Raw genomic sequence first — 14,976 nt, forward strand, 5'->3', positions numbered from 1 at the left:
ACACACAAAGCGGTAACTTTTGAGTCTGAGGCAACGAATAGCAACATGCAAGATAGCTTTTTGACATTTATATTGGAAGTTAGTAATATGGAATCAAAACAGAAATATGTGCTTTGGATGGTGTGGAATTGAGCTATGGCATTAATAGTGTTGGTATTGATATGGCAAAAATTGGTAGTTATGAGTCCACACATATTAAGATTGATAGTTCTGAGGCAATGGATGTTACCCAATCACTATTTGAGCCTGTTGCAAACCGTATCGTCTTGAACGTGCAGGATTGAGCTATAATCCCAAGTTCCATTAAGAAAACGTGCAAATGAAAACGCATTATTAGAGACAGACACGTACGACACACCATCTAGTGTATTCTTTTATTTATTTAATTTATTATTAAATTTTATTAATTTTGATTGTTTATAGACATAATATTAATCTACATAGAAAATAAAACGGTGTCCCAACCGTGTTTGTGTCTTCATTTATGTGAAATTACTTTGTAGGTGTCCACTTAGATTGTAATTGACAATTGAAACAAATAAAACGTACTGATATTGAAAGAACCCCAACTCTGATCATGAAACATACAAATGAGAGGACCGCGTAAGAATAGCAACATAACTAAGACAGATGACACTTTTAAAATCAAACAAAGGAAGGAAATATCACATCATATAAATTGAAGCCTGCCCAAATAGGGACTAGTTTTTACATTGTACAGATGATAAACCAATCTCCTATGGTAAACAGGAAATCAACACCAGAAGGAAAAATAACAGGATAAAGAAAGAAGAAAGAGAAGGCAAAGGGTATGAAAGTATAGGGAAATTTGAATATCAGTAACACCTACAAATTTCACTGCACAACAAATATTGAATGCACTATGCAGATGTCAACATTAACATTCCACCGCAAAATATAGGCTTGGTTGATACTATATCACATAACAGAAGCTCTTAGAGCCAAGTTGAAACTGCAGCTACTCCACAAAGGAAAAACCTCCAGACTTCCTAAGCCGACATATCCGTTTTCGATGGCCACGACCTTGTTTGTGTTGTTCCCATTCATGCGCCCCTCTAAGCACTCGATTGCCACAAGCCTACCAGAAAAAGGGGAAAAAAACAATAATTCAACTAACAGCGTCCTTACACACACACACTTCACATCAGAGCCCACAAGCATTAAAACAAAATGAATGCATAATGTCTTACAATTTATTGCTAACCTTGCATACATGTTGAGTCCACAAGTCCCTTTGAAACAATTTCAATCCTTCGGTACCAGTCCTGGACTCTGAATCAGGCACTAAGCTTTCATCCTTGCTAAGATATGACCTGATTATTTTGGCAGAGGGTTCAACCACATGTGCTGCCCATGAATCATCAGAGGCACCTAAAATATGAAATGCTCATTCTACTTTAGACCAATATCTGGAGAGATTATTATCTCAGGCAACAACGAACAAACTGATTAGAAAAAATTTAGTACAGCTAAAGACACATACATTGTAAGGATTCAGTTGCATCAACATAATGTATGTTCCAACCAAACAGCGTGTTAAGTCGGTTAAGTCTCCTCTTCTGTGAAAAAACAGAAGTTATTACTAGTAAAATTTTCACAGCATACGCAGCCAAACTGTTGTCACAAAGCCCATTGTATAAATTTAGTCAATAGAGAAACAGGGACATAAGTGGTGCCAAGGATAACTCAAGTCTTGGAGAGGTTTGACAAAATGTTTCAACAAATAGCGAGGCATTTATATATGAAAAACTCAGCAAGATTCCAGAAACAATTTTGTAAAATTCAAGGATTTATAACAGAGGAGGAATAGTAGGTATAGCGTATCAATCAACATAGGAATTGCAAATTTACAAGAGGATTTGGAAGTTTCATGAACACCAAGGGACTTATTCATATTATTCATGACAACTAGCAGTATCAACTTAAAGAACACGATGAAATATGATATGACATGCATCATGACAGAAAGAGGCAATCAAAAAGATACACAAAATTTGGTACAAGAAATTAGCAATGCTTGTCACCAACTTTATCACTAGGCAAAACAGAAATCTTTTTTGTGTCCCTCAGATCAGAATGCCCCATTTACAGTTCACACAACACTTCTACATAAAAGTCCATCATGGTAAAGGAATTTACCATGTTTCTTCTTTTTTAAAATAAAAATAAATTACCATATAACTTGTAATCACTTTTGGGCTGCTCTGACATGAAAGTGTAAGACTTGGCCTAATAACCTTGAGGTTATGGGTTCAAGTCTTGAGACCAGCACTTTGCACATTATGCCAAAGGTTAGGTGTGTACTTAATCTTTCCCCTCTCAAACACATTCATGTGTACTACTAATTGGGTGTTGTTTTTAAGCCCTCCACCTAAATTTCTAATTCAAAATACCACATAAAAGGCGAATGTTGCCAATCAAATTCGAGGATCACACAAACCCTAGATGAGGTCAACATACTTACTTGACGACGAACAAGTCTTCGGGTGTTTGATTTTACTTTGTCAATAGCATCTTCCAGGAGAAGATTTCGCTCCTTCTCATTCGAGGAATTCAGGATTGTCATCATATTTTCTTTCAACATCTGATCACCCTTTTTTGCTGACATTTGGAAGTGGGAGGCATCAACCAAATGGTTTTCATTGTCATTCTGAACTTGAAAAAGGTAAGCCTTCAGAAAATCCTCAAATTCCCGAACACCAATAGCCTGCCGTAAACCTCGAGTATAATCCGCATTCAAGTTGTAAATATCATAAACTTCGTTAAGCAAACCAGCATCAACCATGCGATCTACCCTCTGCTCCACGTATTTGTCCAGTACTGGGAGAGACGCATCCACACATATAAAACAGCAATGATATCTGAAATTATCAGCTTGACCCCAGTTCTGCCTTGCCACATGCAAGATTAGAAAATTATTCCAAGCATGTGATCAGCTCAATCTGATCTGATGATCTCAACCAAAAAAAAAAATTCTGTTTGTTTCTTTCAATTACAATAGAAAACAAACATAATAGCATCAGTAATAAAGTGATACAAAAAACCTTTTTTTCCTTTTTGTTTTTAAGATAATCAAAACCTAATATTTATACCTATGAGCAGCTTATATATTAATTTTGTGCATTCAATACTTTCAGTTTATCCACCCAGAAAAATACTTTCAGTATGTAGATCTTATCCCACAATCCATGACCAAAGAGTTTCAAATTTAAAAGAAAAGGAGAAAATGTAGAAATGGAAAATCCGGGTTCTCCATCATCAAATTTCACAATGTATCCCAGACAAAACTAGTATTTCCAAAGAAACCAGGGTGCCTAATTCTAACAATACACAATTATAATCACATAGACAACTCAATTACCAATACAAACCTCCATAGCTTTTTCTTGAAGAAGTTTGCTGGGAAGAACACCAAAACGAGCATACAAACTTAGATATTGATTGATCTGCAAAGGTTTCAACCATATAATGGGGTTATGCAGAAAACACCATACATGATATGCCATTAGAAAATGCAACTTTCCAAATATACATAGTAAGGCATGAGCATTCTTATCAGAGGAGCATATAAGATTTTGAGATATTTTGAATAGTGCAAGAGAGAAAGCTCCCGGGTGCATGTCTGACACCAATGTAATGAATCAGGGAAAGTTCATAATCTCACATATAATGAGTTTTTTATCCAAAAAAAAAAATCTCACATATAATGAGTGCAATTTTAACATGTAAGCACTATTTCTGTCAAATTGAACATCACAACCACCAATTGCAAGACAAAAAAGTAAAAAGCCAGAGCAAAAATTTTAAATCCTTATTTTCAAGATTCTTATAGAGCTGATGAAGCTTGGTTTGCTCGGTTCAAATATCATATTAGCAATTTTCCATAACTATCTTACGAAATTGTGGACCTTTTTTCATGGGTTTGCCCTTGCACAGCTGAGAGAGTTTAGAAATATTGTTGATAAAATAGAACACCGATGATGAAAGAAGGGGTGGCATACATCACCCTAATTGAAATATTGAACCTGTAAAAATTGATTATGGGTAATTCAATTACAGAATTGAAGATATGTAACTACTGTGTGGACCTGCTGACAAAGGCTAGTCTCCCTTTAACCCTCAGTCTCACCATTTACTATCACTAACCTCTGGATATTTGAGATGATCAGCTTACCAATGCTGCTGAGACCCTATTGCATTTCAATTCATTCTTATATTTAAAGGGTCTGCCTCTCCTTTGCAACTTCCTCATAATGGTTACTCCAATAATGTTAATATTTGTTAATTATAGCCTAGAAAGACTGAATTTGTAATGTGGATTATATGATGCACGCCCTATGGGCCTACCCCAGGCAAAAAATAACAAGGTCTGAGCATCTTGACCAAACCACGTTTCTCAACTCATAAGCCCTACCCTAGGCCCCATCTTATATTTGGTACAAAAAGTCATAGAGGAAATACAGTAAATGTTCCAGCAAGAAGTACCATAATTTTCTATTGTAAACAATTTCCCATCATTGGTCCTCCAAGGAGCAGGATCATGGATAGTTTTTGGTGTCTCTTCCCTACATTATACATTATACATTCTACATTCAGATAAAAGAGTTCCATGGTAGCCATCATGGTGCAACCAAAATAACTTAATAACAAATTTGACAGTTTTAAGTACACCCTGCATATATGCTTAAACCAGAGCTGGTAAGTAATTAGGGGATACCCATACCTTTCTATGATCATTGGGATGAATTCTATTAGCTGCAACTGGATCGAGGTCTTTAAGACTATCATAACTATAACAGAAATTCTCTCTCCCAGGTTCAAATTCAGAATCTGATTTATCTCCTACAAATAGCAATTAGATATCATGTATCTTGCATGGCATTACATTTTATATGTGTGTATAAACTTTGAACCACCAGACTTGCTTTTTACCATGAAGGTCGCTTAAACCATTTTCATCCTTATCTTCAACAGAATCATCCAGAAGGAATGGACTCACAAGAGCCTGAACAGGGCAAACAAAATAAAATAAGGAAATTCACATCTATACAAATGAAAACAGCAACTGATAAGTTTTTGTGAAAAAGGAAAAGAAAAAAAATATAAACAACTGACTAACTCTACCACAGAAGTGACTTCATAATTGGCAATACCAAGTACAAGTTCATCCACAGATGCCTATACTTTAACAAAGAAAATGTGATGGTCTAACCTTAATGTGGAACTATCAACATAAACAAGTCAACAGAGACAATTTGCTTCATGTGAAAATTATGTAAATTACAGAAAATACTAATTTACAAATAGACCAAGAATTGTGGCGACCAAACTTCTGTAAAGACACAGTGGTGCAGTATCAAGTACAAGAGAATATGGTAAAACTACAAGAGGGTATTGGAGTTATTCTTTAATACAAACTTTCCATGCCAAGACTAAAATAAAAGATAGTTTAGACCTAATATCCTCATTAAAAGAACAATTGTAGATCATACATGCAATTGTCCTATGGGACCATTACTGGAATCTTCAAAGTCATTGGTCCAATAACATGCTTGTCATCAGCACCCCACAATATATATACACAGTTTTCAGTCTCTTCCTAAATACAAAGTTTACAAATTTGATCCTTTTGCCCATAAAATCAACAATAAATATAGTTGTCAAATCGAGATTCAATTAGTGAATCAAAATGGTTTCGTACCGAATCGCGAATCCAAATAAATCGTGAATCATAAAGATTTAGTCACTTTTTTTATATTACTACTTAGAAAAAATATATTTACACCATTGGACATTAAATATATCTTATAAATATGAAATATTTAAACTTAAATCAATGAAAATATTGCTTTTAATGATGGTCACATAGTTTAATAGGTAAGAAGTTAACAAAGATTCCTATGTAAAATAACCATCTCACCTTTTTCCTTTTTTTGATATTTCTTATCAATCATTCTTAATAAAGATAGTAAACAAAAATAAATTCTCAATTTCTAAAATAACAATAATTTAACAACAATATTGATATATAAACAATAAGCATACATACTTTTCCAAGTAACAATGACCAAATAATAGAATTATTTAGGATCTTTTATTTTAAAAGCCCATAACATTTTAAAAAGTATAACTGGCCTCACTCATGTAATATTCAACTATATTTAATTTAATAAAATAGCAATAGATAATTCATAGTGTAAGTTACTTTAATCTTAAAGCAGATATATTATGGTTTTTTAAGGAAAAAAAATGAGAATAAAGGTTAAAAACATATTGGGTCTAACTGAATCTGATTAAATCTTATTAAAAACTCAATGATCACTAAAATGACAACAAATTATTTATATGTATTAGTTATTTTGGTACTAAAATGCTATTAAAAGTTGTATTATGTCATTTTCACTACAAATATGGAGAAAAAAAAGGTTGAAAATATGTCGCACATGATAGTTTCAAAAATTGCATGAATCATAAAAAGTGAATCGAATCGTAAATCGATTATGAATCGTGCGATTCACTATTCGTATCAATTTTGCAAAAATTGCGAATCGAAACATGAATCAAATCGGAATCGGAAGATCCTGATAATAGAGCCAATAACTAATAAAAAAATTAAAATAAATAGAGCAGCAGCAGCAGCAGCATACCTGGATATAATAATTTGTACCTCCAACAATGACAGGTAAACGATTGCGGGACAGTATGTCATCAATAAGCTGAAAAAGCAAATTACGAGTCAAGAGATCTTTCACTTTGGTGAGAGAGAGAGAGAGAGAGAGAGAGAGAGAGAACCACTTACTAACACAATATTTCTTTGTTGCATTTAGATTATACTCAATCAAAAACAAAAGATCAAACAAGTTTGAAAGCATCAATTATGAAGCAATCAACAATAAGTTAGAAGATTTAAAAGCGATGGGCGGGGGAAGATCCTACTCCTATTCATTTTGGTGTTCATTTATTTTTCAATTAAAGTTCATTTTCATTTCAATGTATCCGTGTCCGCCGGATATGACAAGGATAAGAGTGTGAGATATGTGTCTGACACTCGTACTCACTATATACACTTGAATCATCTAATTTTATATGATACTTGAAGATGATTATACTCACCTTAGCTAATAAAGGAATATTTCTAGTTTCTCACACGAATGGAAGGCATGAATTTAATATTTTTGTTACATCCCCGTTAATTTGAAGTACAATTTCAAATAATTTACATCTCATCCAAGAATATTATACAATATGCAATTTAAGTGTTGAAGCGAAGCCTTGTCATTTTAATGGATGGACAATTTAGTGTGTGTATTGTTTTTTTAGAACAATAATCATCTCTCTTTTTTCCTTTTTTTGGGGTTTATCTATACAAATATTTGGTGTTGTTGTTGACAAAGTAATGGATAGACAATCTTTCGATTACAATGTCGTCAATTGGTTGAATTATAGAATTTTGAATGATGATTAAATGAAAAATGTCATTAATGCTTAATTTTTGAAATTTTCTTAAGTGACTTTGTTGTTTTGATATCTTTTGTGTATTTTTTTTTTAACCCTAATTAAATTGGCCTAATGTCGGTGGTCTTTATGATTCAATAGGGTGTGTCCCAACATGCAGTGTCCTACTTTTTAGATAAACGTCATGCCTGTGCATCCATGTCACCCAATTCCTTCCGGTTTACTTTCCTCCAAAATTCACTAGGGTTGGCTATATTGTAAAGATAGATGACACGTATCATATGGTCACCAATGTTGCTACAAGCACAGAATGCTTTCTTTTTCAGTAACTGTACGGGGAGCAAATATTCCGGCAAGCCCGTACTCCTTTCTTCCGAGCTCCGTCGATGTCCAATCACCTGCGAGCAAGTAACGGTGAGCTACCCGGCGGTGTGTGGCCGGAAAAACCCTCCGACGATCAAGTTAGCACACACCTTAGGATGGATAGAGAGAAGGGAGAGAGTGTTTGAGTGTAAGAATTCCTTACAGAGATGTTCGTGTGTCCGCGTATGGGGGGCGCAGACATGCTTGTATACCCTCTGCGCCCCATATCCACTCCCAGTCATCTCCTGACACGTGGCTCCGCTATCCCATCTGTCAGCATAAACCTTGCTGAACATCACCTAATCCAACTGTCCGCCCATTCTCCTGGGAGCTCGGTAGCCGGGCAATTCCATCTCGGCCATCGTCTGCCATGCTGCGCTTCATGCCCAAGTACTCCAACAGCTAAGCTTAGATGAGGACCGGACTCGGCGGCATCTCGGCAAAGCCGAGCTCGGGACTACTCACGCTTGTCTGCGGTCGACCTACCTGCCGAGCAAACAGGTACCTCGGTTCAACCTTGCCTTTCCGGGTGCTGGACTTTTCACCTGACCGGCTTCGTAATCACGGATCCTTACAGTTCGGTCAATCAACGCGCTGCCTTAACCGAGCAGCTTCCTTCAAGGCCGGGCCACGCAACTTGGCCCAACACTTGTTCGGCCCAAATCTGTCTGGCATAACTCTGCCCGGCCCAAATCTGTCGGGCACAACTCTGTCTGGCCCAAATCTGTCCGACACAACTCTGTCCGGCCCAAATCTGTCCGGCACAACTCTGTCCGGCCCAAATCTGTCTGGCCCAAATCTGTCCGGCACAACTCTGTCCGGCCCAAATCTGTCTGGCACAAAGTCCATATCATTAATCTCCCTCTCAATTGCCCCTTAATTCTGTCCGCTGAAGCGTGACTGGGATTACCTATCCTGACCGGGGTAATACTTCCTCGGTCCTCAATATGCAAGATGGTGACCGCACTAAGAAAGCGAGCAAGGTCCGCTCCACGACTTCCTTCTGGGCGAGCAACATCAGCTCGGTCAAGGAACTTCCAAGGTCGGCAAGCAAGGTCCACTCCGCGACTTGCTTCTTGGCCATAGTTGTCAAATCGGGATTCGTATCGTGAATCGAAATGGTCTCGTACCGAATCGCGAATCGAATCGAATCGTGAATCGTAAAGATTCGATCACTTTTTCTAAATCACTTAAAAACATATATCTACACATTTAGATGTTAAATGTATCTTATGAATATAAAATATTTAGACTTAAATCAACAAAAATGTTATTTTGAATGATAATCACGTAATTTAATAGATAAAAAGTTAACAAAGGTTCCTATGTAAAATCACCATCTTACCTTTTTTTTTTTTTTTAGATTTTTTTATCAACCATTCTTAATAAAGGTAATAACCAAATAGAAACTATTAATTTCTAAAGTAACAATAGTTAACAACGATGTTGATATTTGGATAATAAGCATATATACTTTTCTAAGTAAAAGTGAGCAAATAATAAGAAAGAATTATTTAGAATATTTTATTTTAAAGCCTAAAACATTTTAACAGGTATAACTGACCTCACATATGTAGTATTCAATTTAATAAAATAGTAATAGATAATTCATAGTGTAACTCTAATCTTAAACATCTTTAGAAGATATATTACAATTTTTTGAAGGGGACAAAAATGAGAAGAAAGGTTAAAAATATGTTAGGTCTGACTAAATCTGATTGGATCCTATAAAAAACTCCATGATCACCAAAATAATAACAAATCATATATATATGTTGGTTATTTTGGTATTAAATACTGTTAGAAGTTGTATTATGTCATTTTCACTAAAAAGATGAAAAAAATGAGTCGAAAATATGTCGAACACAATAATTTCAAAAATTGCATGAATCGTAAAAAGTGAATCGAATCGTGAATCGAATCGTGAATCGATTGTGAATCGTGCGATTCACTAGAGATTCACTTCCAAAATAGATTCACTCATAGATTCGTATCGATTTTGCAAAAATTGCGTATCGAATCGTGAATCGAATCGCGAATCGTAAGATTCTGATAACAGAGTTCTTGGCGAGTAACAACAGCTCGACAAGGAACTTCCAAGGTCGGCGAGCAAGGTCCGCTCCGCGACGTGCTTCTTGGCGAGCAACATCAGCTCGGTCAAGGAACTTCCAAGGTTGGCGAGCAAGGTCCGCTCCGCGACTTGCTTCTTGGCGAGCAACATCAGCTCGGTCAAGGAACTCCGAGGAAGGCGAGCAAGGTCCGCTCCGCGACTTCCTTCTTGGCGAGCAACATCAGCTCGGTCAAGGAACTTCCAAGGTCGGCGAGCAAGGTCCGCTCCGCGACTTGCTTCTTGGCGAGCAACAACAGCTCGGCAAGGAACTTCCAAGGTCGGCGAGCAAGGTCCGCTCCGCGACGTGCTTCTTGGCGGACAAGAACAGCTCGGCAAGGAACTCCAAAGAAGGCGAGCAACATCCGCTCCGCGACTTCCTTCTTGGCGAGCAACATTAGCTCGGCTGAAACTTCGGAGTTAAACAAATCATCAACTTGCCAGCCGGAGTAAAACATCTCGGCTAAAACCTCGTAGTTGAGCAAATCATCAACTCTTCAGCCGGAGTAAAACATCTCGCCTGGAACCTCGCAGTTGAGCAAATCATCAACTCTTCAGCCGGAGTAAAACATCTCGGCTGAAACCTCGCAGTTGAGCAAATCATCAACTCTTCAGCCGGAGTAAAACATCTCGGCTGGAACCTCGCAGTTGAGCAAATCATCAACCCTTCAGTCGGAGTAAAACATCTCGGCTGGAACCTCGTAGTTGAGCAAATCATCAACTCTTCCAACCGGGATAAACCATCTCGATTGGGAATCCTAAGTTGGACAAAACGTCAACTCTTCCAACCGGAGTAAACCATCTCGGTTGGGAATCCGAAGTTGGACAAAACGCCAACTCTTCCAACCGGAGTAAAGCATCTCGGTTGGGAATCCGAAGTTGGACAAAACGCCAACTCTTCCAACCGGAGTAAACCATCTCGGTTGGGAATCCGAAGTTGGACAAAACGCCAACTCTTCCAACCGGAGTAAACCATCTCGGTTGGGAATCCGAAGTTGGACAAAACGCCAACTCTTCCAACCGGAGTAAACCATCTCGGTTGGGAATCCGAAGTTGGACAAAACGCCAACTCTTCCAACCGGAGTAAACCATCTCGGTTGGGATTCGAAGTTGGACAAAACGCCAACTCTTCCAACCGGAGTAAACCATCTCGGTTGGGATTCGAAGTTGGACAAAACGCCAACTCTTCCAACCGGAGTAAACCATCTCGGTTGGGAATCCGAAGTTGGACAAAACGTCAACTCTTCTAACCGGAGTAAACCATCTCGGTTGGGAATCCGAAGTTGGACAAAACGCCAACTCTTCCAACCGGAGTAAACCATCTCGGTTGGGAATCCGAAGTTGGACAAAACGCCAACTCTTCCAACCGGAGTAAACCATCTCGGTTGGGATTCGAAGTTGGACAAAACACCAACTCTTCCAACCGGAGTAAACCATCTCGATTGGGAATTCGAAGTTGGACAAAACACCAACTCTTCCAACCGGAGTAAACCATCTCGGCTGGAACAGAAGAGTAGGCCCCTCATCCACTATTATTTCGGACACAACAAAGCTCTTCAGCAAAAGTAATTCACTTCTATTACATTGACAAAAAGAGTATTTGCATTCAGAAGTGTAGGGGAAACAAGTCCCTCAAAAAATTACATAAGGCCGCACTCCATGGCCGGGGTACGCCTTTGCCATCCAAATCCTCTAAGTGGTATGCCCCCTTGCCCGGTTATCTTGTAAGGCTCTTCCTAGTTTGCCCCTAGCTTGCCTTCACCCGGCACTAGTGCGTTGCCCATGACCTTCCTTAAAACCCAGTCGCCCACTTGCCCGTTGCCATCGAGGTTGTCTCCGCGGTGGACGTCGCTGCATCATCCTCTACTCGAATGTGCTCATTGATGCGCTGCATTAGGTGCCACATGGATGTCTGCTGGCTCATTGTAAGCGAATCCCTCAGCCTATGTCCGAGCGGGAGACCGCGCTTATATTGGGTGATTGCCAGGTTGACTGGGCAATCTAGGATCTCATTGTAGGTATCCCAGTACCTGGAGTTGTACGCCTTGAAAGTGTCGCTCGGTTCCATCCTGACACTGAGAAGGTGGTCAATTTCCTTTGGCGTTTTGGTGTTGGTTTTGAAACGCGTCACAAAGGCTTCGGCCAACTGATTCCACTGTTGTATACTCCCTTCTGGCAACCTCTCGAACCACTTCAAGCCCAGCTCGCCTAAACTCGACGGGAAGATCAGGCACATAAGAGCGTCATTTCGCTTACGTCCGGCCATGACCTGTCGGAAGTGGCTTACATGCATATACGGATCGGTCTTTCCGTCATAAAGCGTGAACTTTGGCTGGTGGAAGCCCGCGGGAAGCGGTGTTGTTTCTATATCCAGGGAGAAAGGGGTGGCACTCAGCCTCGTCAAGTTTGTATCTACAAGGAGTGGCTCCGCTAGGCGGGGTAGGGGCATTCCGGCCTCCTCGCTGGCATGAACCCTGTAGGATAGCCGCTGGAACGCCGGCACCCTTTGAGCCTCCCGCCGGCGAGCCCGTTCCTTCAAGACTGCCCGCAAGTCCTCTGAACGAGCGGAATAGGAATATTTCGACGTCGTCACCGGACGTGAGGGCTGGTAAGTGCTATCTTGCGCGCTGGACTTCTCTGAACGGCGGGATGGGATGCACTCTCTGTGGTCTACCACTCCATCTACACCCTTCCCCTTGACATGCCGCTTCAACTCCTCCATCTCTGCTGCCATTCGACGGATGACAGCGTCTTGGTCCCTCAACTTGTGTTCCAGACGTCGGGCATGTGATTCTCTCCGCCGCCGATGACCGTCTGGACTTCGTGAATGACCATAACTTCTTCTGCGCTTATCCCGCGCGTCTCCTGACTGTCCTCCAGTGAACGTATCCAAGTTCGCCATTGGAAGGATGACAGGATGTCCTTCTCTCCGTCGGGTGAACTCCGGGGTAGCTCCATCGATGGCGGACAACGGAATCTCGTCTTTGTTCACCATGGACGGCGATCAGATGAGCCTGGAAGACAAGGTTTTATCTGTCAAGCTTCCCACAGACGGCGCCAATTGTACGGGGAGCAAATATTCCGGCAAGCCCGTACTCCTTTCTTCCGAGCTCCGTTGATGTCCAATCACCTGCGAGCAAGTAACGGTGAGCTACCCGGCGGTGTGAGGCCGGAAAAACCCTCCGACGATCAAGTTAGCACACACCTTAGGATGGATAGAGAGAAGGGAGAGAGTGTTTGAGTGTAAGAATTCCTTACAGAGATGTTCGTGTGTCCGCGTATGGGGGGCGCAGACATGCTTATATACCCTCTGCGCCCCATATCCACTCCCAGTCATCTCCTGACACGTGGCTCCGCTATCCCATCTGTCAGCATAAACCTTGCTGAACATCACCTAATCCAACTGTCCGCCCATTCTCCTGGGAGCTCGGTAGCCGGGCAATTCCATCTCGGCCATCGTCTGCCATGCTGCGCTTCATGCCCAAGTACTCCAACAGCTAAGCTTAGATGAGGACCGGACTCGGCGGCATCTCGGCAAAGCCGAGCTCGGGACTACTCATGCTTGTCTGCGGTCGACCTACCTGCCGAGCAAACAGGTACCTCGGTTCAACCTTGCCTTTCCGGGTGCTGGACTTTTCACCTGACCGGCTTCGTAATCACGGATCCTTACAGCTCGGTCAATCAACGCGCTGCCTTAACCGAGCAGCTTCCTTCAAGGCCGGGCCACGCAACTTGGCCCAACACCTGTTCGGCCCAAATCTGTCTGGCACAACTCTGCCCGGCCCAAATCTGTCGGGCACAACTCTGTCTGGCCCAAATCTGTCCGACACAACTCTGTTCGGCACAACTCTGTCCGGCCCAAATCTGTCTAGCCCAAATCTGTCCGGCACAACTCTGTCCGGCCCAAATCTGTCTGGCACAAAGTCCATATCATTAATCTCCCTCTCAGTAACATATAAAGAAGCTTATACATGTACATACACAAGTAGCATGAAAATCCAAATCTTCAAAAACCCAAAGCTTATCCCACTGAAACTAGCTTGCAATATGTATGTGAGAGAGAAAGGGACTCACGGGAATGACAGAATCACGAAAATCCTTCGCTGTGAATTCCACGTTAGGACTAATTGTCCCCAACAGATGATGTGGCACTCCTGCCATAAAACCAAACTTATAATTAAAGATCAGAGAGCTTTTCAGGCAAGACATAAACATACATATTTATATACACACACTAGCGGGTGGCACATGCAGTGTGTATACAATTTTGATGAGAATAAAAACAAATAATAAAGAAATTAGTATCATAACATGTATCTTGTCCAAGTGGTAAGATTATTCTTAATGAAACAGAAGGATTTGAGGTCAAACCGTACTCACGCCTTCAAATAATAATCTTTTAATTTTCAGATACAAAAATTTGCTACGCGGCAGATGGAGAAGTAACAAACACACCCAGTCCAGTGCTGACATATATAATAGTATAGATAGATAGATATACAAGAAATTGAGAAAGTAGAAACCTTTCTGGTCTTGAAGGGGAACTTTATTGGTGAGAACATCTAATCCTTGGTAAACCTAATAATAGTGAAACAAATAGAATTATCACTTGCGCACAAAATTTGAAAGCAAACAAGGACATTAAATCCAATGTTACCACCACCAAGAACACAAACACACACATATATATGGAGAGAGAGAGAGAGATATAGACCTGCATAGAGTCAGCGTTGATGATTTCGAGGGGGAAGTGGAGTGCGAGATCAATGGCGAGTCGAGATTTGCCTGAACCTGTTGCCCCCATTATTACCACCACTTTTGGGTGCTTTCCTCTTCCATTGCTGCTAGGGTTTACCAGCACTCCCTCTTGCATTTCACTCTCACCTTCTATCTCTCTCTCTCTCTCTCCAATTCCAGAGAGCTCAATTGCAGAGTGAACAACAGATTTGGGTTTGTTGCTAGATCGCCTGACAAAAAAGCCCACCAGGTTTAGCCCACGATTAGATTGTACGAAAAACCAACACCAATTT

The 14,976-nt window shown here is 40.3% G+C and overlaps 1 protein-coding gene across 4 annotated transcripts; it reads right to left on the minus strand.

The window, feature by feature from the left end:
* Nucleotides 1-654: 654 nt before the first annotated feature.
* IPT2 (tRNAisopentenyltransferase 2) lies at nt 655-14,962 on the minus strand. Of its 4 annotated transcripts, none has more exons than XM_028254480.2 (11): nt 14,661-14,962; nt 14,470-14,524; nt 14,021-14,100; nt 6,669-6,737; nt 4,954-5,026; nt 4,745-4,863; nt 3,393-3,467; nt 2,486-2,908; nt 1,505-1,580; nt 1,226-1,392; nt 655-1,099 (listed from the first exon to the last, which is right to left on the minus strand). In XM_028254480.2, exons 1-11 carry the CDS (start codon nt 14,817-14,819, stop codon nt 980-982), a joined length of 1,416 nt encoding a protein of 471 aa, XP_028110281.1. In that variant the 5' UTR covers nt 14,820-14,962; the 3' UTR covers nt 655-979. The 4 variants fall into 4 exon arrangements, 2 of the variants coding, with proteins under 2 accessions (XP_028110281.1, XP_028110280.2); XM_028254479.2 differs by having other exon boundaries at nt 1,212-1,392; nt 14,661-14,958; XR_003645601.2 differs by lacking the exon at nt 1,505-1,580.
* Nucleotides 14,963-14,976: the final 14 nt, after the last annotated feature.

This window comes from Camellia sinensis, chromosome 14 (assembly GCF_055761805.1).
Source record: "Camellia sinensis isolate YWXY chromosome 14, ASM5576180v1, whole genome shotgun sequence".
Taxonomy (NCBI): domain Eukaryota; kingdom Viridiplantae; phylum Streptophyta; class Magnoliopsida; order Ericales; family Theaceae; genus Camellia; species Camellia sinensis.